The sequence below is a fragment of the Hermetia illucens genome, chromosome 6, assembly GCF_905115235.1.
Source record: "Hermetia illucens chromosome 6, iHerIll2.2.curated.20191125, whole genome shotgun sequence".
Lineage (NCBI taxonomy): Eukaryota > Metazoa > Arthropoda > Insecta > Diptera > Stratiomyidae > Hermetia > Hermetia illucens.
In genome coordinates this window covers 58,656,636-58,682,045 of record NC_051854.1, presented here as the reverse complement: position 1 = coordinate 58,682,045, position 25,410 = coordinate 58,656,636, and the positions used below count along the sequence as shown (strand labels likewise).

The following is a 25,410-nucleotide window of genomic DNA, read 5'->3' as shown; positions in this document are numbered from 1 at the left end:
AAAGGTACTTATTGAGCGTCGAAGCCACCCTTGCCCGCAGTAACTTGAAACCCTTTTGGTCCCACACTCGCAATTCTCAATGGCTTCCGTATTCATTCTCACCTGATTTTCAGAAGGAATTGTAGGTGGTGTTGTAATTCGAGCCCAGAACACTATGCCAACCAGATAGTGATCCGAGTCTAAATTGGACCCCCTATGTTCTGACATTCATCAAGGCTGAGAGGTGGCGGCGTTCAATCAGCACGTGGTCAATTTGGTTGAAAGTGGTCCCGTCTGGAGAGACCCACGTATGTTTGTGGACCGCTTTCCGCGCAAACCAGGTACTTCCATCAACCATTTCGTTCGATTCTGCTAATTGAATAATCCGCAGTCTGTTATCATTGGTATCCTTTTGTAAGCTATGGGACCCGAACTATAGCGTGAATACGGGCTCCGTCCCTACTTCACTGTTAAAATCTCCAAGTATGATTTTTACATCTTACTTGGGACAGGCTTCGAAGGTCCAATCAACTGCCTCGTAGAAGGTATCTTTCTCCGACTCTGCAGTGACGTGAACGTTAATGAGGCTTATAATTCTAAATTTGCCTCACAAACGCAGAATACATAGCTTTTCGCTTATATTTTCAAAGCGGATAAAAGCAGATTTAATTTTTTGGCTGACTAAGAAAGTTACTCCGAGCACATGGTTTTTTGGGTGGCCGCTATAATATATGATGTAATGGCTATTCTCTAGGAAACCGGTCCCTGTCCATCGCATCCCTTGCAACGCTGTTACATCAGCTCTATGTTGGGACAGGGTATCGGCTACCTGCTGAGCAACATTCGGTCTCATTAGGGAGCGCACGTTCCATGAAAAAAATACGCAAATCGCTATTCTGTTGTCATTGTCGAGGTTCGTCGCTGGAAAGTCCATCCTGTCCGAGGTTCCTTTAGGGGCCTCGTAACGTCGGTTTTCCGAATAAAATTGTCAGGCTTACCTAACACCCAACATGGAGGACCAGTTAGTACAATTTGTCCTGTTTTAAGGCACGGGAGAGTCGCCCTCATCCCTCTCCGTCTGTAGCTTTTTGTTAAGAAAGTGCTCCAAACGGTTACCACGTGGAAGTGGAGATAGGGTTTGGTAGTAGAGGTGTTGGTTCAGCAGGCGTTTCCCAGGTTTTATGCTCCATCGTGAGTACCGATCCGCATTTCGTTCTGGGACCTATATTACCCTTTGACCGCCTATATGCCATGCAATAGAACTCGATATATCAGGATGGGCGACGAATAGGTCGCCCCAAAACTACGTGAGGTAAAACAATGAAGGAGTGCAGGCTTCTCAGAAAATCGTGAAGGCAGCTGATGCACATTGCCAAGAACCGACAAAGATAGCACGGGGGTTTTGTTGACGCGCTATACTCCACATAAGGGTTTTATCGAAACTACCCCTTGTGACTTTTTCTCGTTCCCCAAAGTAAGCAAGTAAGTATAAGTGGCCGCCTCCCCGGAGCACTTAGCGCGGTGATGCGCTATTTTGATGCTACAAATTTGCATACGGCAAGGATTTAGAACCCCTCAGGATCCAGCCGGTTCATATGTTAGAGCCAGCCTGTAACATTTGCGAAGTACAGGGGCTCTTACGCCCCCGCATGGACAGTGCTCCGTGCAAACCGCCGTAACCATGTACGCGGGCGGAAACCCGCCTTCCAAGCTCTTGCGCTTGGATCTTCTTCTAGAGCCAAATCCTTGTCAACTTGGTGTAGGTGGTGATAGATTGTCAAGAGCAGATCCCCGGGTAGCAGTCCGTAAACCGCCTCATTCCCCTTTACACTCCTGTCAATCTTCAGTAAATCTCCATAAACCACGGATCAACCCTTTACTCTGGAGAGTGACTGACTTTATGCCACCTGGATGCAGAGGCTTATAAGTTTATAGCCCTGCTGACTTTATCTTCGGTAATTACTCATTCCCCAAATTGAAATCTGCTCTCAAAGGATATCGTTTTGAAGAAGCGTCCTAAAACTGTATGATAAAACATCTTTAGAATAAGTGTATCCCCAGAGAGGGAAATAAAGACCAATGACTCTAAACAGTATTAAGTTTTTAAGTAAATCTCAGGGGGAGAAGGAATACATCGTGAATGATCGAGCACGTTGGGACGTTGTCATGATTGGTGGGCTACGCTCTTCATAGGTACTCGCATAAATCACGAATGTATACAGTGTAAATTAGTAAAGAAGAACAAACTTTTAATATATCAGAAAATGAAATTTATTTTAAATCATGAGGCCATCAACTCAAGAAAATTCTTGTATAAGTTCCTAACTCATAATAGAACTACGAAAAAGCTGGCATTGAACAAATTTTGATAGAATGGGCTATGGTATCCCTTCTATTAGGCTGCTAATCGTAATTGCAGTCAGATATACCGAAACTAAATAATTAGTTGAATAAAATTTAAAAACCAAAGCGTCAGAAATAAAAGCAGAACTTGGTATAATTGTATGAATAAACATGAATAAACCTATAAATATATCCTCTCTCTTCACTCCCAGCTTCCATCGTTTAAATACTCTTTAAATATAATTTCCACAATCTTAAAAATCACATCCACTCTTGCTACTCTAACAGAATTATTTATTTATTGATAAAATTCTCTTATTTGATTTTGTCACTACGTGATAATTTTGTGTTTTCTAAATAATTCAACAGTTTTATATAATTTTCTATGTCAATTATTATCCAATTCGTTAAGTTAGCAATTCCCTAAGAAAATCCAGCTTTACTGAAATTTCTTTCTAGTTTTTTGCCACGTTTCTATCCTCCCAATTGAAAACACTAAATCAAATTGAAATGTTTATAGAAGACGTTAGAATCCAGTTAGGAGGAGATAGGGTCGAAGTTGAAGTAGTTGGAGGTGATAAGGGTTCAGAGATATCGCACTTAGGGTGTTGCTGTTCGATAAATCTTTAAGATTGCAACCAACAGAAGAAAGTCAAGCTAAGCTGAAATATGATTCAAGTCCGCGGAGCTGAAGATGCCATTATTGTTACAATAAAAACTTGAGAAATTTAGAATGTACGTATGAGCTCAAAAGAAAGTGACGCAATCGGGTAAACTCAACCCCGCCTCCTGAACCGCCAAAGCTCCAACCATATCCCCTCCCAACTTCACATAAATACGATATAATTGATTTACAATCTACGAGAAATTACTAAAATCAGTTTTAAGTTTAATTGTTGGCTTTTGTTGTGATGAACCCATTGCCTTTGATGCATTCTGGGCGTCGTGTGCTGCTTTATTGGAATTATTTGTCGATTGTTGGTTGTTCCGAACAGCTGTTTCGAGACGTAAACGCAAATCCGGTGATTGGGACATCATCGTTTTGAATTCCTGGGGATATTTTGGGCCAATGCGCATTAACCACTGCAATGATTGCTCGTGTAGTTGTCGGGTTTGCTTTGAAACCTGCCGAAGTTTAGCGGCATCGATCAGGAAGTTGATGAGAACCGGAATCAATAGGGTGAGCATTTGGATTCCTGTGGAGTGAAAATCAATTGTTACAATGGAAAGCCTTGGAAAAATCTAAGTTTTTACAACCAACACAAACTTTACCTTGCATCAAATTTCCTTTTTGAAGGAAAGCGTGATTAAATGTGACATAAAGTTATTCATTTATCAATCTAATTATTTACTAATACATCCAATATCAACAAAATTTATTCAAACAAATTTCGAGAATATTCTAAACAAAAACACAACTTACGATTTTTCGGTTCAGCAAGTTCAATTAACGTTTCCACAGTCGAAATGCTCTCCAGGACGACAGCCAGCTCATTATCTGTCTTTGGCGTTTTAGCCTTCTCTAAATACAATCCTTCAATAATCCTCGGCGCCAATGCATGAATATATGGAGTCGCCACTTTTAAATCAGCCCCAGCGAATATTGATCGAACAGTTTGCGTACATTTCAACTTTACAATTTCATTTTCATTTTGCAAACATTGTCGGAAGTGATTGATGCACGGATATTGTAAGGACGGAGTTGATACGACACTTGCCCCGGTGTGAAGGATGAAAACGGCAATTGCCAGCATCATGGTCACCTCATCGACTTTTGTCTCATCACAACCAGTTTTTGTTAGATCAATTATGCTGGCCAAACAACTTTGTAGGAGTTTCTTCCATTCCGTTGCAGTTCTTTCGTCTGATACGTATTTGTCGGTACAGACTGATTTCAGGCAATGTAGGGCTGACTGGATTGATCCGTAATTGGCAATAACTGTTTGATCGTTTATAGATTTTGTTGCAATTTCTTTGATGATGCTCGTTGTTAGGTAGAGAATGGTTGGAAGAATGGTCACGGCACCTAAAGGATTTAAAATTTGAGCGAGAGTTAATAATTTCATCTTCAATTCAAAAGTCATCAAAATATATACTAAGTATGTACCAGATTGCCTTTATTGGCCCTTAATAAATGCTAAGGACCAATTCTATAATCTGATTTTAAAAGTAAAGTTCCTCAACAAGGAGACTTCACTCTTAATTGAAGTTTACTCTATCCGAGTGAATATTCATGAAATAAAGTCTTGAAATATTCCATGATCAAAAATTCATTCGGATATGTTCATTTAAATTCAGTATTAAGAAGATAAAACGCTTAAGTGTTGTTCTCAAAGTAGAAATGGGTAGATGATGCATGTAATATCACCTTAAAGTGTAGTATCACATTGCCATCACCGAGCGTGATCCAAACATTACAACATCACCTAACATCACTGTATTACTTAACATCACCAGATTACCTAACATCTCCACATTAACAACGTGATGATGATATTACTTACTGGCGGCGGCAGTTGTTGAGTGCCGAGCTGATGCCAAGGCCGAACATCGCTTGGGAATCTATTGTACTTATGATTGGCTATTCTTTTGGCTGGGTTTGGTTTAGAAAATGATTTCGAGTGCATGTGATTATGGGGATTCTTGACTTAACTGATTTTATTGCTTGGTAGTGAATGTCGGCTGCTGATTGATATGTGAATGGCGTTGGTCTACGTACGGTCGAGGCGACGTGTATAGTATCTATATAAGTAATATATAGTCTGTGCTCGACGTTCTGTATGAATTGACTAACCATTTGAACATTCCTGTGCCACATCACTCCGCCCCCAGATGAAACCGCGAAGCGACCGAACCCGGAACTGCGTTCCCCATCAGTCCGCGGAGTGAACGCGCCGTTGTTTTGGGGCGCACACTGGCTTGCATGGACAGGAAGTCCGCCTTTTTGTGCCCACCAATTTCGAGCTGGAAGAAACGTTCTCCCCGCTCGAGAACGCAGTACAGGACTTCATATGGAGGCATCCGTCCTGAACAGGACGTGCGTCCACGTGCCCAGTTCCTTGGGCGCACAGATAGGTGCAGACGGGTGTCGAGTGGGAGGTGTGGCTTTCATGCGTCGGAGATTGTCTCTCAGCAGACGCACCAACCCCGACTCTGTGAAACCCGTTCTCTTGTCGAAGACCGGATCACTTGGGAGTCTTGGGTTCTCCCCGTATACCAGCTCCGCGGGGTTGCCAGCAAATTCCGATCAGCGGGTTGTACGTAGGCTGAGTATGACGAGAGGGAAGACTTGAGTCCAGGACGGATCGTCGCGTGCCATAATGGCGGCTTTTAGCGTCCGGTGCCAACATTCTTGCATCCCATTGGATTGCGGGTGGTATGCCGTAGTCCGCTGAAACCCAGGAGTTTGCCTAACTCCGAGAAAAGGGTGGACTCAAATTGCATTGCCCGGTCAGTGATGACCACTGCAGGGACGCCAAAGCGAGGTATCCAATCTCGACAGAGGGCTTCGTAATGTCTTTCAGAGGTATTGCCTCAGGCCACAGCGTAAACCTGTCGATGATTGTGAGGCAATACTTGTAACCGTGCGAATCTCGCAAAGGTCCTACTATGTCGAGGTGTATTGTGTGGCTGCGCTGATGTTGGCGGCTGCAGCGGCGGTTATCGCGTCTGCGGTGGCTGCGGCGGGCTTAATTTCTCGCTCCGCTGGTACGAGTTCTCGGTGTCACCAATTTGTGCTAGACGTTCTGTATGAATTGACTAACCATTTGAACATTCGGCACAATTCCAGCGGAACTCTTCGCGGCTGAATTCGTCACTTTTATGTTGGTCAATCCCTATGATGGTGAAAGTACCGCTTGATGTAACACTAGAAACACTTTCGAAGTGGGTACGAGCTGCCGTAGAAGTTTCCTTCATTTTGAACTACTAAAACTACTGTATTGTGATGATGATGTATTTATCCGTAACTGTATATTCATAATATTTTGTAAACTCCAATTAACTTAATTCACACTAAAATTACTGATCGCTATCCGCATCTGTCTACAGTAAAGGCCGGAGGCAGAAGAGACAGGTTGTTCTCCATGCGGTCCCTCTGCCTCCAACCAACGCCACTTTTTCACCGCTGGCTCTCCACTCCTGTGGCGAGTTCATTCGAAATAAATTTCGAATGCTGCGAATCCTGCTGCACCACAAGTGTATATAAGCCGTCACAACGTCATCATCATTAAGTGAACTTATATAAACAACGGAGTCCATGAGAACATTTTAGTTTTTTAGCTTTTTTTTAGTTATTTGCGTATCTTTACTCAAGACAGACATGTGTATGCTTATGTCTGCGCTAATTAAGCTTGCGGGTAGTGTCCAATAGGATAGACACGTGTGCACCTTAGTACCAGTGGTAATTACTTTCACTACATACATGTATGCTTTTGTTAGATCAATTTAGATGGGCAATTCGCTCTGATAATCAGGTGAGAATGAACACTGAAGCGAACAGAGTCCTCTGTAACATCTATAAGGGGAAATAGATACCGCAATAACTGCAACTAACACTAACTAACCTCTTCCTCTTCTTCAGCCTTTGTCCCGTTCAGAAGAGAGTTTGTGGGTCCCGCTAATTGGAGGCGACGGACAAATGCTGCCACCAAACATGGAAGAAACCATCCGTGCATCAACTACAAATTAAAAGTCACAGGAGTAGATGAAATTACAGCCGAATTGATTAAATATGGAGGCAACTAACTATATAAAGCGGTTCATCAACTTATGCTCAATGTGTGGGACAAGGAATCAATGCTTGACGATTGGCAATAGGACATACATAAAAAGAGGGATATCATGCAATGCAGCAATTATAAAATTATTACGTTGCCGAGTAGCATCTATAAGATAGTTTCCGCTATCTTATGACTAACTAGGCTGACCTTGGCCAATATGCACCATTAACTACAATCTAACATAAAGAGATGCCCTATCATGCAGCCTTTTTAATCTGGCCCTGAAAAAGGTGATCCGTGATGCTGGTGTAAGTGCAAGAGGTATCATCCAATAGATCCAACTACTGGCCCCTGCGACGATATTGATATTATGGGAAGAACAACCCCAAATGTGCAATCTACCTTCATTAAGATCGAACAATCGGCGATTGGCACGAGATCTTGGGCTGCACATTAATGAAGGCAAGATGAAATATATGGTGGCAACGTCAGCACCATAGAACCAAGAAGCGAAGAATAAAGCTTTGAGACCGTTGGTAATTTCTACTATCTAGGGTCGAAAATTACAACCGATAACAGCTACAACGATGAAATCCGCGCAGGATTATTGGCAGCCAACAGAGCCTGTTTAAAGTTAACAAAAAACTGTTCCGCTCGAAACATCTAACCATTGTTAATATAATAATAATCGATGGCGCAACAATCCATGTTGGATCAGGGCCTTGAAGTGTGTTAGAGCACTTCATTCAAGACCGTAACGGTACACTAAGAGGCAATGTGGTCAGCATTGAGATTATTATTAGCCTGATTTGACTCAGGTACTCATTCACAGCTGAGTGGACTGGTATCCGACGTCAAATCACGATACAAATTCCACTGCCACCAGTGAGATTTGAACCGCGACCTTCCGCTACGACAGCCTTGCGCTCTAACCACTCAGCTATCCGGACACCACCATTGTTAGTTGGACAAAATCCGACTCAATAGGTCTATAAGAGCAATATCTACATATGGCAGAAAAAGAAGACGTGGCAAACCCTGCTTCAGATGGAGCAATAACGTAGGCGAAAACGCCAGTCAGCTTTTAGTAGCAATTAGTAGACCTCGGCGCAAAGCCGAAATATTTGGCAGACCTAGACCGAATACCAGTCGTTGCCCCGTTCATGTTGAAAGAAATAGTGTTACGAAGAGTTGGTTCGAGGACAAATCAGAACAGGAACGCAGTATACATCCAGAAAATCTAAACGCAAAATTATTAGTTGTCGGTATAATGTTGGCATTTAAGTCAACCCTGTTGAGTGAACAACCCGCAGTGAAACGAAACAGATGCACATTTTGGGATCAGCATAAAACGAACATCGAGAAATGGAAAGGAAAAAAGGTTTAAAAGCGAGCCCAGAACAGAACTCTTTTGAATTCACAGACCAAACCGATCGTTGGTCTCTATCTCTCTGCTTCTAACCTACCTGTTTCTCTCTTCTTCCCAGCGTGAGGGCAATTCGTATACTCCATTTTTAAAGAAAATTCTACCCTAGAAAATGGAAAATTGAACCAGTGTTTGTCTGACATCCTTTTGGTTTTTGAATTTTTTGTCCTATAAAAAAATGTAAGAGCAGAAATAAGTCATAGTCGAAGGGTGCTGCGTCTGTTGAGTATGGTGGATTTGGCAAAATTTCCCAATCTAGCTCTGCCAGTTTCCAACGCGTTCCTTTAGAAGCACGTTGCCTAGCATTAGCATAAAGCAATATGATGCCATTCCTATTGAACATAGCCGGTCTCAAATTATTCAAATTATTGTTCAAGCTCAAGTTGGACTTAGAGGTGGAATGGGCAGGTTTTCCAGGGTGACAATATGCACTTCTTCATACAATGTCCCCATAGTAATCCACTTTTTATCCAAAGTGATCCAGACCAAGAAAGATTCGATTTTGTACCGTGCAAGCCGAGATGTACATATGATGGCTCGATCATTCACTCACATGCACTCAACGATAAAAAAAGGGGCAAATATACGTCAAATGAATTTTTACATACCTGTTGAAACTTGTTATAACTAAACGGACAGCACTTTCCGGTAGACCTAATACTAAGTAAACATGTACCAGATTGCCTTTATTGATCCCTAATAAATGCTAAGGACCAATTCTATAATCTGATTTTAAAAGCAAAATCTCTCAAAGAGAAAACTTCACTTCTATTTAGAGTTTACTTTATCCAAGTGACTATTCACGAAATAAGTAGTTAAAATATTTCATGATCAAAGATTCACTTGGCTATATTTATTTATGATTTATATCATCTTGGATGACAAAGATAACCGAACAAATTCGACTCTAGATCGTAGTGTGCTTTCGAATTAAAAAAGTCGAAATAAAAAGATGTGTGAAAAGTACTGCCAAAGAGTGCGTGTTACAAGTGTAACTGAAAATTACGCTTACTAAGTCTGGGGGTGAGCCCAGTATACAGAGGAACGACACAGGAGCAAACTCCCAGTATATAATAATAATATCTGAGGAGTTATCAATATGAGGGATATCTGGATACCTAGATATCACATTAGAATCTCATTGTGATTTTTTGATACCTAGATATCACCTAAGATTTTCATTATGATTTTTTTTTAAATTTTTCGGTTCTGTAGTTTTTGAGAATATGAATCCGTCCCCCTTTGCAACCAATGTTAGAACAATACCTGCTTAAAAAAGTACCAATTCAGGCCTTTCGCGCCACATGCCTATTGTGAAAATAATTTGGAACCTCCTTTTTGCATGTATGGAATTCCCTTTTATATTCAAAAGGGCCTATAATGTCGAGGTGTATAGTGTGGAAGCGCCTTGTCGACCTAGAGAATACACCTACTTCCTTCCAAGCATGTCTAGTGGCTTTACACCTTTGGCATGCGATGCACACTCTGGCTCAAAAGTTCACGTCCTTGTTCATGGACGGCCAGAAATACTTGCTGGAGACTAACCGGTTCGTTGTCCGAATGCAGTAGATAGAGGAATGTGAACCAAAGATAGGGAACTTCTTGAATTTGTATTTGGAGTCGCATTGCATGCTCTAAAGAACTGCGTCATTCTTCTGGGCCACAGCGATTGTCGAAAAATCGACTGCGGCTGGGATGTTGATCTCGGAGATCCGAGACAAAGCGTATTGGACACATGTTGAATGTCGGATGTGAACTGGTTGATGTAAGCTAAGTGCCGATGTTGGCCAGGGGACGCTTTGTCAGAGGCTTAAGGTCGATAAATGGTCTGCCTTCAAGGGAATATCGGAAGTGCTTAACACTCAGATACGCGGCCAATAATTTATGATCATAGGCGCTGTAATTCTGTTGAGCGGGATTCAACCATTTCGAGAAGAAATCCAATGGTTGCCAGCTTTAATTCACCTTTTGGTGAAGAACAGCACCTACTGCTGTGCCTGAGGCATCGACAAATACGGCTAGGCTGTTAAAAGAGTAGCGTCCACCAACTGTTGCTTAATGGCTTCAAACGCTTGGACGGTTTCCACAATCACTCGCGAATCCTTGGTCTTAGAACCAGACAGGAAGGCGTTAAGTAATGACTAGTGGTGAACGGCTTTGGACAGAAGACGACGGTAGAAGTATACCACGCACAAGAACCTTCTAAGGACTTTGGCAGTCATGAGCAGCAGAAAGCTCGCGATCGCTGCCACCTTGACAGGGTCGGGTTGAATGCCGTCTGGGGTGATGGAATGGCCTAGAAATTTCACCTGCTGTTGGAGAAATTTACATTCGTTAACGTTGAGAATTAGGCCATTTTCAAGCAGGCGTTGAAAAATGCACTCGAGATGTGCCAAATGCTCAGGCTCTGCGGAAGAAGCGTCCAGAACGTCATCCAAGTGGATGAAACAGAAGTCCAAGTTCGGTAGTACAGAATGGATGAATCTCTGGAAGATTTGCGCCACATTACACTTGAACTGAAAACATTTGAACTTGAAAAGTCCGAAACGTGTGCAAACTGCTGTTTTAGAGCATAGCACCCAAGCATTCAAAAAACAAAAGACTACTGGCGAACTAACTTCAATATAATTCGCTACCTTATCTTGTTTTTGCGATTATATAAAGGAGCGTTTTTCCAGTTGTTTCCACTTTCGGCCACGCTACTCCCAAGACAGAGGTGAGGCAGCCTCTGTTGCCTCTGCCCTGGACGAAATCGTTAGTCCATTTTTTGAATGCTTGGGTGCTTCTATTTTATTTATAACAAAACTTTCTAATTCTATTAAAAATATAAAGTTAAGAGTACATCTTCACGCCGTGATTGAAAAGCAAAATCTCAATTCATTTATGTTTCTAAAGTTTGAAAAAATGAACCGACAAGGTCTACTCCACATAATTACTCTAACCGACCTTGTGGCGGGTTGTGCTCTCTCCCAGTACGGCCGGTATCGCTCCGCCACAGAAGCGTCCAGAACGTTATCCAAGTGGATGAAACAGAAGTCCAAGTTTGGTAGTACAGAATGGATGAATCTGATTTGCGCCACATTACACAGGCGAAATGTCATCCGTGTGAACTCGAAAAGTCCGAAACGCGTGCAAACTTCTGTCTTTGGAATAACTTCGGGAGCTACAGGAATTTGATCGTAGCGCTTGGCGAGATCTAATGTCGAGAAAACACATGATACTACACTCAGTAGTAATGTTGCGATATCTTTGAAGGAATGCGCGAATGCGTGGATTTGCAACGTCCACAAATATGATAGAGTGTTGTTATTAGAGCATGTTGAATTTTTCCCTGACGACCGAAAAGAGGTTGTGGGGTCTATCCACGACCTATGCTGCATATCTACCAGCAGCCCACAGTGACACAGGAAGTTTGCGCCTACCTGCCTACCGCCTGCGTCACTGATTTCAGCCAAAATGAAGGGCCACGGAAAGGTTCTACGCAAGCTAAGACTCATGTCTAGTTACCTGTAGCTGTAAGTTGCGATGCACGTGGAGTTTGCTGCCACTAATTTTAGCTGCTGGGGAAATAGTTTCTTGGTTTTGGAGACGGAAAGGAACGAGGCTTCCGCGCCTGTGTCTACCAGATAATTGCATCCACTAAGGGGGTCGTATACTGTAAGGCGCCGTGTTATTACACTTCGGGTAGACGTCGCCCTGCCCCCAGCGAACGCAGTTTTTGGAACCGCGTTAGAATCGCCAGTAGTGGCACATTTCGTGGCTTGGCATATTTTTTTTTATTTTTGGTTATTACATTTGAACTTTTTATTTTACATATTTATAAGAAAACTTTTGTAATTCTATTGAAAATATACAGTTAGGAGTAAATCTTCACTTCCTCATTAAAAAGCCAAATCTCAATTCAATTACTTTTCTAAAATTTGTACATGTTAAAATGAACTGACAAGACCTACTTCACACGATTATTCTCACTTATTGTTCTTGTTACGGGCATTACTTACAGCACTGAGCCGCCATGAAAAATGTGGAGGCGGATCGAACATAAAATACTGAGAACTCTGATGACCGCTACGAGTGGAGGCAAGCACAAGGCGCCAGAGCCCTGACACAGCGTTGAAGCCCGAGAAGGCTGCAATAAAAGGAAATTCATCATTTCCTTGGTCAGGGAAACAGAAGCCGCCGCAACTATCCCCACTGTATATCACATCACAAATATCTTTGCAGGTGGTGGTAAATCCTTCGATAGTCCAATCAAATACGGAAGGCTTATTACCCACGATATTGATACACCTCAAGGAGCGGAAGGAAAACCTCCACCCCGATAATAAATCCTAAACCAACTGATGAAGTTCTCACTCTCGTAGATGAAATGGGGAGCTACCGTAACATACGGAATGAAATTAATCATCTTTAGAATTAACGCCGTCATGTGGAGAAAAGCGGCTAGGCTTGACAGTCTTTTCGTGAAATTCTTTCCTTCAGCCTTTGCAGTCTCTCCAAAACTGGTTAACTCACCCCTTTAATATATCTGCATTAATCACGAGAATATTTTCTTATCTGGATAGTGTTGTTTAAGCGAGGACAGTATTCAATTCGATGTCACTCGACGCATAAACAATGTTAACCTCGCCTCAACTATTTTGTCCCAAACGAACCTCACCACTAACATCACTTTGTACTGCAATGGCAGTTGATAGACCGTACATCGAGGAAGGACAACGATTTTACTGTCAGTTATGCCGTGCCATGGAATCCGCTTTTCCAGCATAAGCAATGACATAGGATGGCAACTATAATCTTAATGGCTTGGTAAACTAACTTTACATGATCATTACTTACCTGCTGGTGAACACAATTTTAGTAGGCCCTCAGCAGACTGCAGACCAGACGCTACAAGCAACCCACTATCTTCACTTAACGTCAACGTTCCAGTCGAATTTTTCATTGCAATTTCCTTTCGCAATTGCTCCGTTGTCATTTTTGCGCTGCTACTAGGATTCATAGTAGGAATTTGGCGTACAAAAACACACAAGCAAACCTCCAAAACGGCATACACATGCGATTGGCCAGGTATTATCTCACCACTATCTCCGCCCTCGCCCAAATTATCTAAATCTTTCATTAAGTCAGTTTTTGATTCATTATCATTGCACGATTCAGATAAACGTGCAGCTCGTTCGTTGTCCAATGACTCCTTTACAGCTGCTATGGTTTGCTTGAGGATCTCCATGCACATTAATTGAACGTGGAGACTGTCACGCGTGAGGATTTGCCGATGGAGAACATTACAGAGTTCAATAGTTAGTGAGATGTCCTTTACCAGGAGTTTTCGAGCCCAGGTTGAATCGAAGATAGTGTATAATGATTGTAAGCAACTAATGACTGCATCCAGCTTGTCACTAGTCCTTGTACTGCACAGTGCTTCCATACAAACTCCGAAAATAAGATGGAACCGATCAGCGCTCACACTTCCATGGGTTATAGCATTATTGTTATCATAATTAGCGTTACTTGCAGTTTCATTATCACATTCAGACTTTGATAACTCCTGAGACGAGTCATCACTCATGTCGAAACCACCATCATTCAGCCACAACGCGGCAGCATAGAGTATTGGAGGCCAGGATGCCAAATAATGGGGTTTTGAAGAGCTAATAGTGTCTGTAGTATAGAAAGCCCCACCGTCATGTGGTAATTGACTCTGATATTCTGGGGGTAATAGAAGCAATGCATGGTCCTTGAGAGCTGCAAGCCAATGTGTTGAAAGGTTTCCCAATTCTGGTTTGACCAAAGACAGCAAACTTTCTCCTCGACTTTCAAAGTCTCCAAAGTCATTTTCTTCGTCTTCATTTCCATTATTATTGTTTCCATACAAAGCAGCACTTGCTGTTAGGCCAAGACTATTTCCTTTATTCGTTAACTTCTTCTGTATCAAACTAGCCGGGGCTGAACCATTCCCAATCATTGCGACAATGTAAACTTCTGCCCAAGCTTTTAATATACTCAATTTCTCCAAAGTTGCCATGCTTTCGTTGTACAACTGAGTACTGTTGGTTTTTGAATGTAGCTTAGACAGACTCGATACAAGTAGCTGATGGACTCTCCTTAAATCATTCAAATCACGAGCCACTCCAGAACCAATCCAAGCCGAACATACTTCGCAGGCAGCGGCCGTAACGTGAGATGGAGTTTCAGGAGCAAACGCGGGTCGCAATGCAGCCCCAACTTGGGCTTGAAATTGTTCAAGAAGTAAATGTCCAGGAAATTCTGGCTCGGGCACACCAGCAAATTTAACGATGATTTCTTGCAGGGTCCGCAACCCTTCCAGCCGAAGCTGATCTGAATCACTGGTAGCGGCCATAAATGACATACGAATCAGGTCTGATAAGTGAAGGATGAGATAGTCACCGCGCGATTTGGTCATTTGCATTTCTTTGGCTTGCACCTGTTAAAGGAAAAATGGAAAAATTTGAAAACTCTTTATTAAAAAAAAAAACGTTCAAAGTGTTAACATTTTCTTAGTTTGTTAATTGACTTACCAAATCAAAATGTATCGGATTGGCCATTTCACAGGCAGTTATGATCTTTCGGACACATTCCGCCGCAAACACTCGAGTAGGCCAACGCGGCTGAACAGCTGGATGAGTGCTTGTATTCTCTTCTGCATGGTATTCCATATCGTCATCATTTTCGTTTTCATCGTTGTCAATTAAATCACGCTTTTGGGTATCATCAGTTTCCACAGCAATTGTTAGGACATTCTTGCATAAGCTCAACCATTGAGTCAAATTATTTGACGCCAACATCTGAAGCATAGAAGTCAACGTATCGTGGATATTCCTTATCATTTCGTTATCCGTCTCCGTATCCAACATTCCAAATAATACGCCCGGAAGCCCTGACTCTGTTATGACCAGACCCGAACAATCGTCCACGGTTAACGATTGTGCATGTTCGCAGACTTCCTTAGCTTCGCGTTGTGTCAGTTGTCTGAGACAGGATACTGCAGCTTTTCTTAATATCAAATAGTTACTGGATAGGGTTTTGACCAGTGTAGGAACTAATGAGGAGAGGTTGACATGACGTGGGGCAAACAAATGCAATTGTTGAAGACATCCAGTAGCCTCTGCTTGTACTAGCGGGTCGGAATGTGCTTGCATGACTGCCGCGGCACACATAAATGAGGAACGCATAGTGCACACCGAAGGAATGTTGCCCTGGAGCTCGGGACCCATTGTTGTAATCAACGCGTTTAGAACACGTCCAATGCATTGATGTACGTCCACATTGAATTGTGGAACTGATAGGAGAAGTTTCAAAGTTAACGATAGTGTCGGCTCCACGTATCCTCGGAACATAGGACCTCCAGAATCAGCAATCAATGATAAGGCGTACAGGGACCACACTTGGACGACCGGCGAGCTAGTGTCCTGCGCCAAAGCAAGTAAGATGGAGACGCTCGTATTCAGATGCTGCGAAGATCCCATTCCTCCTACGTACCGATGAAGACATCCCAAAGCCAAGGAATGTCCAGTTCTAGTGACGACATCCCGAGCAGATTTCAGTTTGTCGAAACTATTTTGAGCCAGTTCGGCTGTAAACCTTCACATCAAGTATAAAAAATATGAGAATTAATGTTAGCTGAAAAAAAATATAATCTTTACCTTGAATCCCCAACAACCTGTGCAATTCGTCCCAATGCCTCGCCTGCAGCGCACCGTAACATGGAATTAGCGCTAACCAGCGCATTAACGATCAAAGTTGTCGCACTGCGCTTCACTTCCTCCTGCCCAATTCCACTTTTAGTTTCCGTTAGTGCCTTCAAACCACTCAATATTGCCGTGAAGATGTTCATTTGGACAGCTTCCTGTCGTGAACTCTTCGCTTGCTTAATGCACTCAGAGAAATGTTCAAGCATTTGAATGCGATGTTTGTTGGCAACACGTGGGAAGATTAGGCCAAACAGTTGGATAGACATATCGATAACGGCCACTCCGAGCGGCAATGGACCAGGACAGTGCTCGATTTTTGATAGGGGCCGGTAAAGGCAGCATGAATCATGCTCCAACGCTCCGGACCCTGCTGCACTGTTTGGCTGGAGCTGCAATGAATGGAGTATAGATTAAAAGATGGGAAAATATACACGGTAAGCAAATGTGTTTGAGAATCTCTATTGACTTTCCAATGATTCGATTCAATGAGGGACTAAATGTGAATATATTAAACTGAAAGCTTTATTGTACACCTAATACGAGCAACTAAAAAATATAAATAGGACACTCTAAATAAAAGAAAACTCAGAACTGGCTAAATGTATGAATAAAAGTGGCATCCTAGTTTTCAAATGCATTGCAAAGTTCATTTAAATCTGATCAAACCAACAAATCGAAATGCACAAACATATGGATAAGAAAGGAAAGCTGGGATAACCCACTCAGGATACACAATAATACTATCCTAGAATAGGTGCTCTGTGATTCGTGAAGCCAAAAAATGTATTTGTCCTAATATAATAGAATTTCAAGGAAAACAAGTCGTAGAAATGTTAGAAAGATAAAGAGCAATCTAAAGGCGGTCTCGAGTTGCAGATCGCTTTTGTCGTCCACGGACCCCTCTTTTTGGACTTAGCACTCAAACGACAGCGTCTGATGATCTGCCTCTGCCCTGGATATAAACCATCTTCGTCTCTTACTTTTTTGAAGATATCCACACTAAGCAACCGGAACTTAGCTGTTACCCTCGGTCGTCTCTCAGAACATAATAAAATCAAACATATTATGACGAAACTTAAAAGCAATTCCCAGCATCTTCGACACATAGACTGGAAAATTAGATAGACTAAAAATAAATGCAAAAGTCATGGATTGCTGTAGAAAATTATTTAGGACTTTTTTCCACAGGAAGGAACCCGTGGCAGTTCGCAATAAAATGGAAAAATAGAGCATCAGATTTAGATTGCATACCGGATAAGGAAATAAAGCTGATTATCATGTCTAAAACTTACGCATTTCCTGAGTTTTTCGAGGAATGGATGCCAAAGGGAATTTTATCCTTAGAAAAAGATACAAGCTAGGGCTGAGCTACTTGTAAGTTATAGATACCCTTTTCATTCCTGTGTGGAATGTTAAGTATTTGCACAGTCTTTTTAAGATTTTGTGTGAAACAAAACATTATTAGAATCGATTCAATATCTGTCTGTCTGTTATACCCGATTTACTTGGAAACAGCTTAACCTATTGTCATGAAATTTGGTGAGAACATGTGATCTGTAAGACCCTTCACATTCAACGAATGGTATCATTTTGCGCTTTGTTTAAAATGAAATGAAAGGGCTTCATTAGTACTTCTGGACGCTAGTTCTATTTTTGATAGCGAGTGAAACATAGGGGAGTGAGGACTCAAAATTTATGCCCCGAAAAGGGCAACAGGTCTCGTTCTCAGGACCTATGTAACCGAAAAATCTGAAAAAAATTCACAATGGTGCATCTATATATAAATCTAGGCCTCAAAATACATCCCATTCCCATATCTGCTCAGATAAAATCAATCATAGCGTGTTACCAGCTTTTTTAGAAATTTCGCCGAAACCCCCCCCCCCCTTAAGTTTATCCTAGAAGTACAAAATTTGACACTTTTATAATTATTACTTATAAAAGCGTCAAATTTTTCACTTCTAGGATTTTACACCATTTTGAAAAGTTTCAAAGAAATCCATTATTGATAAAATTATGGAAGGTGGAAATGTGTATTTCACGTAAATTTATTAATTCATTCAAATTCATTGACACAAAAATCCAACTGGATGAGGGCCTTGAAGTGGACGATGGACGGTGGAGTTTGGAAATAAGGAAACAAGGAATATTTTGAATTTTTAGCTATGCACGAATAAGAAAACGAGGATTGGAAATTTATCACACAAGATGAACACAAAACCTTTATACCCGAAGTGTACAACTTCCAGTGTTCCGAATTGCTTTAGTATTGTTATATTCCCCTGTGTCCGGATAGCTACGTGGTTAGAGCACAAGGCTGTCGTACGGAAGGTCGCGGTTGGAATTTCACTGGTGGCAGTGAGATTAGTATCGTGATTTGAACTCGGATACCAGTCGACTCAGCTGTGAATGAGTACCTGAGTCAAATCAGGGTAATAATCTGGGGCGAGCGCAATGCTGACCACATTGCCTCCTACAGTGTACTGTAATGTACCGTTACAGTCTTGAATGAAGTGTTCTAACACACTTCAAGGTCCTGGTTCAATATGGATTGTTGCGCCAAAGATTATTATTATTATATTCTCCTGTTTGATTCTTAACAAGACTATGCTTCGGTTTCATTGTCACCACTTAACACTGTGCAAGTGATGTGCCTATTGCAACGAAACAACACAAAGACGAGCATAAGCATCGATGACGAAATGGAATTCGAAATCAAGAAAACGGTGTTCAACTCGCCCATCGACCCGTCAACTCGTATCTTGGCAATCCAAATTCAATATAGAGGAGAAAAATACTTTCTATGGATAACTGTCCGCAACCCAGAAGAGGCTGGGATTTGACTGACCGACAATGAACATTTTATCAGTAGATTAAGTAGTTGTTTGTTAAATAAGCCTAACAAAAAGATGATATCGGATTTGAAAAAAAGGTACTTATGGTATCTTTGCTTGAATGGCTAGCTATGCAGCTTGAATCGTCACAGAGTATTGGTGCTCAAAACACGATACCAGCAGCTTCCGCAATCAGCAATCGTCCAACAATAAGAATTTTTTTCTGTTGTGGAATAGCATAAACTGTAAATAATTTTACAAGAATGTTGATGAGCATTTGGCCACTTATCAAAAATGCCTTTATCTTTGACGCAAGTCAACTTGCACGTAACATGAATCGATTCAAAAGGACGGCACAACACCTGGCTAACTATGGAAACGTGGAGACGGGTCGAAAATATGAGAAGTGCAAAGTAAAATATGCCGTGACAATAGGATTACGTTAGTCAAGGCAGCATCGTATATTGCATCATGAAAGAGTTCGTAAGTAGTCATGAGCTTTTCGATGGTTTAATGATTCCTGTCCACGATGAGATGAAAAGAGAAAAGATTAATCGTGGTTCTCTATCGGGCAAACGGTTAAGTTTAACTTCTTGTGGATAACACGGCAAATCATGTACCATGTGGGTACGAACTATTTCTCAAAATGGAAGCAGAATCATCTCTCAAGCGGGGCGAAGTCTTAACAATCTCCTCGAGGAACTATTTCCGGTAAACCCTGCAGCTTCTGAAGAGCGATTATTTCTAGTTATCCGAAAATCTTGGGAATTCGAAATCTTTTCCAGAGGGTGGCAGAAAGCGATGATCATTAAGATTCCGCCGATAAAAAACATTTACGTTGATTACGGCAATTGGAGAGGCATTTGCGTGCTTGAAAGCCTAATCGGAAGGGAGGAGGCTGGTTTCCAATGTAGATCCAACTGCACTTCCGGATCATTGAGGAGCCATGTGTAGAATTTAAATTCCCTCTCTTGGCAGTTTATCTATTATTAGAGCTACACAAGACGGCATTGCGGCAAAGTATGTAGTGTCCGGATAGCTGAGTGATTAGAGCTCAAGGCTGTCGTACGGAAAGTCGTGGGTCAAATGGCAGTGGGATTTGTATGTGATTTGACGTCGGATACCAGTCGACTCAGTTGTGAGTGAGTACCTGAGCCAAATCAGAGTAATAATCTCGGGCGAGCGCTGCTGGCCACATTGCCTCCTATAGGGTACTGTAATTCTGTAGTGTATCGTTACGGTCTTGAATGAAGTGCTCTACCACACTTCAAAGCCCTGATCCAATATGAATCGTTGCAGCAACGATTATCATTATTAACGCATGCCGTCCACACGTCAGGTTTAGAAATTGAGTACCTAATTGAAACGTAAAATGTCATTCACCCAACATGTCATTTTAAGGTTTGACCTTGCCTTCTTTTACTTCATTCTTTCACGATTCATGCATTATTATACTGTCCAGGACCACAAAAATGCACATCCTTTTTTAAGGGATGTAAAATATGCTATCAACGATTCCTTTTGGATTGTCAATAGGTAAAGAATATTTCTTTCGGGATAGCTGGTAAACATAGATAATTTCTTTCTTTCGTTTAAAAATGACACAAAACTGCAAATTTATATAGAAAAGGATAAAAGAAAATATAGAAGCAATCACAGAAACGATTCGCTCCTAATTGATAAACAAATCTCTGTGAAGTGAAATAAAATAAGCAACAATAATCACTCTAGAAAACTGAAAACAATTAGCGAATCACTCTATACTCTCGACAATCACAGAAAAAATAAAATACATCCACAAAACCCATAAGCAAACAAAAGGTTTCTCTTTATTTCAAAATCACATCCCCAACTTACATGCTCCCCATCGCATTTTCTATTTGGTTCCATCTGTTAAGGAGGCATAGAAAGGAAGAAAAAGGAAACCCAAATTCAATAGTCCGAAAATTCAAACCATCCAAAGTTGTTATTTACATTTGCATTATACGAAAAACGAGAGATATAGCCCCTAAATTATTATAAAGAAGCTTACCTGATCTTCGATAGTACGATGATCTGTTTCCTGCAACCAATTCCCTAGAATTATTGAGTCCTCAGCATGACACAGCGATCGTAATAGTGAATTAGTCGTATTTGCTGGATTCTCAGATAGTGTGAATTCCGACACAAGCATACGAAGCAAGTGAGTGTAGGATGATTCAAGGGAACTGGGTGGTAGGAGGGTAAGAGTTTCGTATAAACGAAGACGAACCATTGCTGCCGGTGCTTTTAGGTGTTGTCCATAGTTTTTGAGGACAGATGAAATGCTGTAGACGATACGATAAATTTATTGTGAACCCCTTTGAACTGGGTAAAAATTGGAAGAATAAAATATCAAAAACGTACCCGACTGAATATAAACCAATTGAATATAAAATCGAACTTACTTGACCAGCATCGCCAATGCACTCTCAATGGGTGTCAACAGTCGGCGGTTGATATCATCCGTAACCAAATCAGGACAATGAAGCAAAAAACTGTGCATTACCGATAACGCTCCAGCGCGTCCTTCCAACGTTACTTGCCAAGTAAACGAATCACCACGTGCCTTCTCTGATTCCAATTCCTTCGCTGAACGTGGAAATGAATTCCTCCACAGCAAGAGCATACGAGGTAGCAATCCCTTCACAACTGACGGTCCCAAAGTCATGATAGCTCCAATAAGCAGCCATCCAGCTTGTGTTCGATTCAATGACAATCGACTATTTTGACTCGCCGATCGCAATAGTTCTTCGGCAGTATTGAAAACCACTTTTCCTTTTGTATGCGGGATCCCCAACGGCGAAAAACGTACGCTTCCTAAAACTGCTGCCAAAGCGCAGCTATATCCAGCAATGGCTTCAGGAGAGGACCGCATCTGATCCATGGCATCAATAAATCGATCGACAAGAGGCGTAATTTGACTGGGTACTGCAACACAAATACATCGGAGACACCAAGCTGCAGCTAAACGGGCTGCTGCGCAAGGATGTATCAGGACAGCACATGTTGCATCAATGAAATTAAGTGATTGATCGCTTAGTAGATTTTGAGCTGTTGTTCCCAATCCAAGTACCAAACTACCCAGCTCTTGAAGAGCGCATACAAGCAAGTGTTGACTGAAAAGTGTCTCTTGGTTTGAATCTTTTGCATTTTCAGGATTAAAGTCTATGGAATTCATTTGCTTTGCCACAATATGAACCAGCTCTTTACAAGCAGATGACTGAGCTTTTTCACCCAACATTTTGCCAATAATTGATCGTAAAATGAAATTGATACATTTCCTCGAATATACTGCATCGACATGTGATGAAGCTGCTTTGGGATTGGCAACTAGATCTAAAACGTGTACAAGGAATGTCTGCAAATTTCTTTCGAGCCAAACGCTTCCCATGTATTGTACGAAGACGACATAAGCATGTGTTACACCAACACGAACTTCACGATTTACTCCGGAACTTCCTTTAATGATTTCACCTGTGCCTTTCAGAAATGACACGCCTCCACGCAAAAATCCTGACATGAGAATGCCTAACGCTTCGTCTAGTGATATAAGTCTTTGTTGTTGTGATTTCAATTGCTGTGCCATTTGAGATTTCTTGTCAATTGTTTGTTGTGTGAATGCTGGAACAAAGCAGGAAGTTCCGAAATCAATTTGAAAAATTTGGGGGATAGTGTAGGGAAACGACTTTGCACCCAGTTAACCATGCAAAACATAAGAATTAAAGTTTTCTTACCAAGCAATGTCCCTAGAAGTTTCGCCACTGCACACCGAACTTCATAGTTACTTCCGTCAAACGCTCTGAAACACAAGGTCGCCAAACTTTCGAGTTCAGTTGTATACAGGAATGGTGCATGATTTATCATTTCAAGGAGACATTTGGCTGCTGCAACACGTACTGCCATTACTCGATCTGTCAGGCAATGTTTAGTCGCCTTGAAAATGTCCTTATGGACATTCGATATGGCAGTCCCCATTCCAGCGCATACCTATGGTGAAAAATATATTAATACCTCATCTCGAAGTTTAGGTGGAGTCAAAAAAAATGTCACCTTCTCTAAAGTAATCATAATTTCGATTCTCGTCTGGGACTCAGCGCTTCGTAACGACCTAAGGAGAATTTGAACGGTCTCCTCATACGATCGACCCATCATGCGCCCCAGTTTTTCATACATGCATCCTAGCACGCATATTGCAGCTCTTTGAACATAAATAAATAGTTAGCCATCAATCTTCGATATTAAAAACAAATCAATCCATATCCTTACAATTTCGTTGGAAGAAAGCTTGGAGAATCGTCCTTATTCTTCAGGATATCGTTGCACGTATTAACCGTGTCGAATAAGAGAAATGTATCGCCAACCGAAAACAGGGTTGCCAAACAATTGGCAATCAGTTTACGCGTTGGCGGTCCGGGAGAGCCCTGGATATGCTGAGTTAGTTGCTCCACCAGTTTCTTCTGACATCCTTTTATGTCCGATTTTTGTGCAGCAACAAGAACTTTATCAAGAAAACGAAGCCATTCAAATACGAAAACTGGTCGCTTCTGTTCAGGGATCTGATTCAGAGCCTCTTCATTTAGTGTCAGACTATGCGAAAGTTCCATCTCGTTGTATTGCGTCTGCTGGCGAGAGGTGAAGGATCTGAAAGAGGAAAAGGGAATTGACTGAATTTAAAATATTCCATTCAAACCTATCAAGTCCAATTGCTTAACCAAATATTTATGCACAAACAAATCAACTGGTCTGCACATCACAACTCAACAAGAGTACTTCTAATATATAATCTCTTCAGAATATTTATTGCTCAATTATTTATTTTAGAGTGTTTCCAACATTAAATTATGGAGCTATTATCTGACCCATACATACACTCATCCTATAAATATACAATGCATATATTGGCAAGTTTTCAAAAGCAGCTTGTCTGATTTATTCGAGCAGAATCAGAGCCTTGACCGCGATTGAGTGTATCAGATAATACTTTGTCATTTAAATTTATTAGAGCTCCATATTCTAGTGAGATGTGACTGATTTTTTGGTGAATTTGAGTCATAATGCATTCCAACAGTAAATATTTCACTAGAATACGTAGTCATAACGTCGCTACCATGCGAAGAGATATATTGTTTGGGGTTGCTATCAATTGCATATAGATAATCCAGAATTGAATGCTTTATGCATCGTCACAGCAGTAGGCTAACAGATATGTAAAATTTTCAATGTAAATCAATTAGAACTCATTTATGGCGTTTAATTTATAAGCAACATCGTTTGGACCAAATATTTTTTCGAGCCTTTAAAAGTATAAGAATTAAGAATAGTACCACTGATAGGGCCAAAAGTAATCCCTTTGAGCTGGGGATTAACATTCCTTCAAAATATTCTCTGCTTGTTATAAAAGGTGACCAAAAAGAGTGGAAATTTGTGGGTTAGTAACGTGCAAACTCTGTTGCTGTAGAAGCGTCAAACGGGCTTCGGATAGGAGCAAGTTTTATGACTACGACCATTATCTATCGAAAGCGGAGTTGAGATTGAAAGGTAAAAGGTATCAACGGCTCTCAGAATGCTCGCCTAGTGGTGGAATACCACAAGGTGCAATCTCGTAATCTTCGGACCGATTTCATATCGGGTGTTGACTGCAAGATTCCGATCCACATTAGGAAGCACCATAATTGTGCAGTAGAAATTGCACATGATTGAAGAAAGCTTTTGTAGAGACCTGGCGATTGCAATGAATGGTCTTTATGAATAGGTGGAATTAAACATCACTTTGTTGAGTCAGAGGATGGATAGGTCTGATTTTGGTGACGTAACGATATCAGGGAATAACCACGGAGACCTGAAGACGGATCGATGAAGTCGAAAGCTCTGTTGATCGTTGGTTTGGGATGCGCACCGTAGCACTTCACTATTGTAAGGTTCAAGGAAGCAGAACCTGTAGTAAATAAAAATAACTTCGCTATCGTATATCGCATTACAAATGATCTTACAGGCAGTGATAAGATGTAGAAGTCGATAGGCTTTATATCCACCATGATGTACAGTTTAAATCTTAGAAATTTTCTATCTTTCCTGTCTTGAAAGAAGGGGAATACGATAATTGAAGATTTGTGTGCGTTTTCCCTGTTGTCAAAAAAATAGTAGCTAAAATCATCCTTGAACGCATTAAAAATACAACGGAAGTTTGACCGAGAGATAGGCTGATTTCCGCTCTGAATCCTTCTGTAGCGACCACATTAACCCCCCTAAGGTTATTGTGGAACAATATATCGAATTCCTCGTTTAGTCTTCACCGATCTGGAGACATGGAGGCCATTCTGAAGAATTAAATAACACCTGTTACATTGAGATACTATAAAACCCCACAGATATAT

At 41.3% G+C, this 25,410-nt stretch overlaps 1 protein-coding gene across 5 annotated transcripts in view; it reads right to left on the bottom strand.

The window, feature by feature from the left end:
• Positions 1-2,458: 2,458 nt before the first annotated feature.
• Positions 2,459-25,410, bottom strand: part of LOC119660548 (HEAT repeat-containing protein 5B) — an 80,781-nt gene continuing 57,829 nt past the window's right edge. The window contains exons 2-13 of one of the 5 annotated variants that reach the window (XM_038069183.1): positions 23,303-23,677; positions 23,087-23,234; positions 22,771-23,023; positions 21,442-22,657; positions 21,048-21,321; positions 20,873-20,905; positions 16,134-16,570; positions 15,009-16,071; positions 13,309-14,914; positions 3,746-4,348; positions 3,595-3,609; positions 2,459-3,518 (exon numbers count right to left, since the gene is read on the bottom strand). In XM_038069183.1, the coding sequence (XP_037925111.1) occupies positions 3,181-3,518; positions 3,595-3,609; positions 3,746-4,348; positions 13,309-14,914; positions 15,009-16,071; positions 16,134-16,570; positions 20,873-20,905; positions 21,048-21,321; positions 21,442-22,657; positions 22,771-23,023; positions 23,087-23,234; positions 23,303-23,677 (6,361 nt within the window). In that variant the 3' untranslated portion in view covers positions 2,459-3,180. The remainder of the gene's footprint in view (positions 3,519-3,594; positions 3,610-3,745; positions 4,349-13,308; positions 14,915-15,008; positions 16,072-16,133; positions 16,571-20,872; positions 20,906-21,047; positions 21,322-21,441; positions 22,658-22,770; positions 23,024-23,086; positions 23,235-23,302; positions 23,678-25,410) is intronic. The other 4 variants (XM_038069187.1, XM_038069186.1, XM_038069185.1 and 1 more) reach the window with 4 other exon arrangements.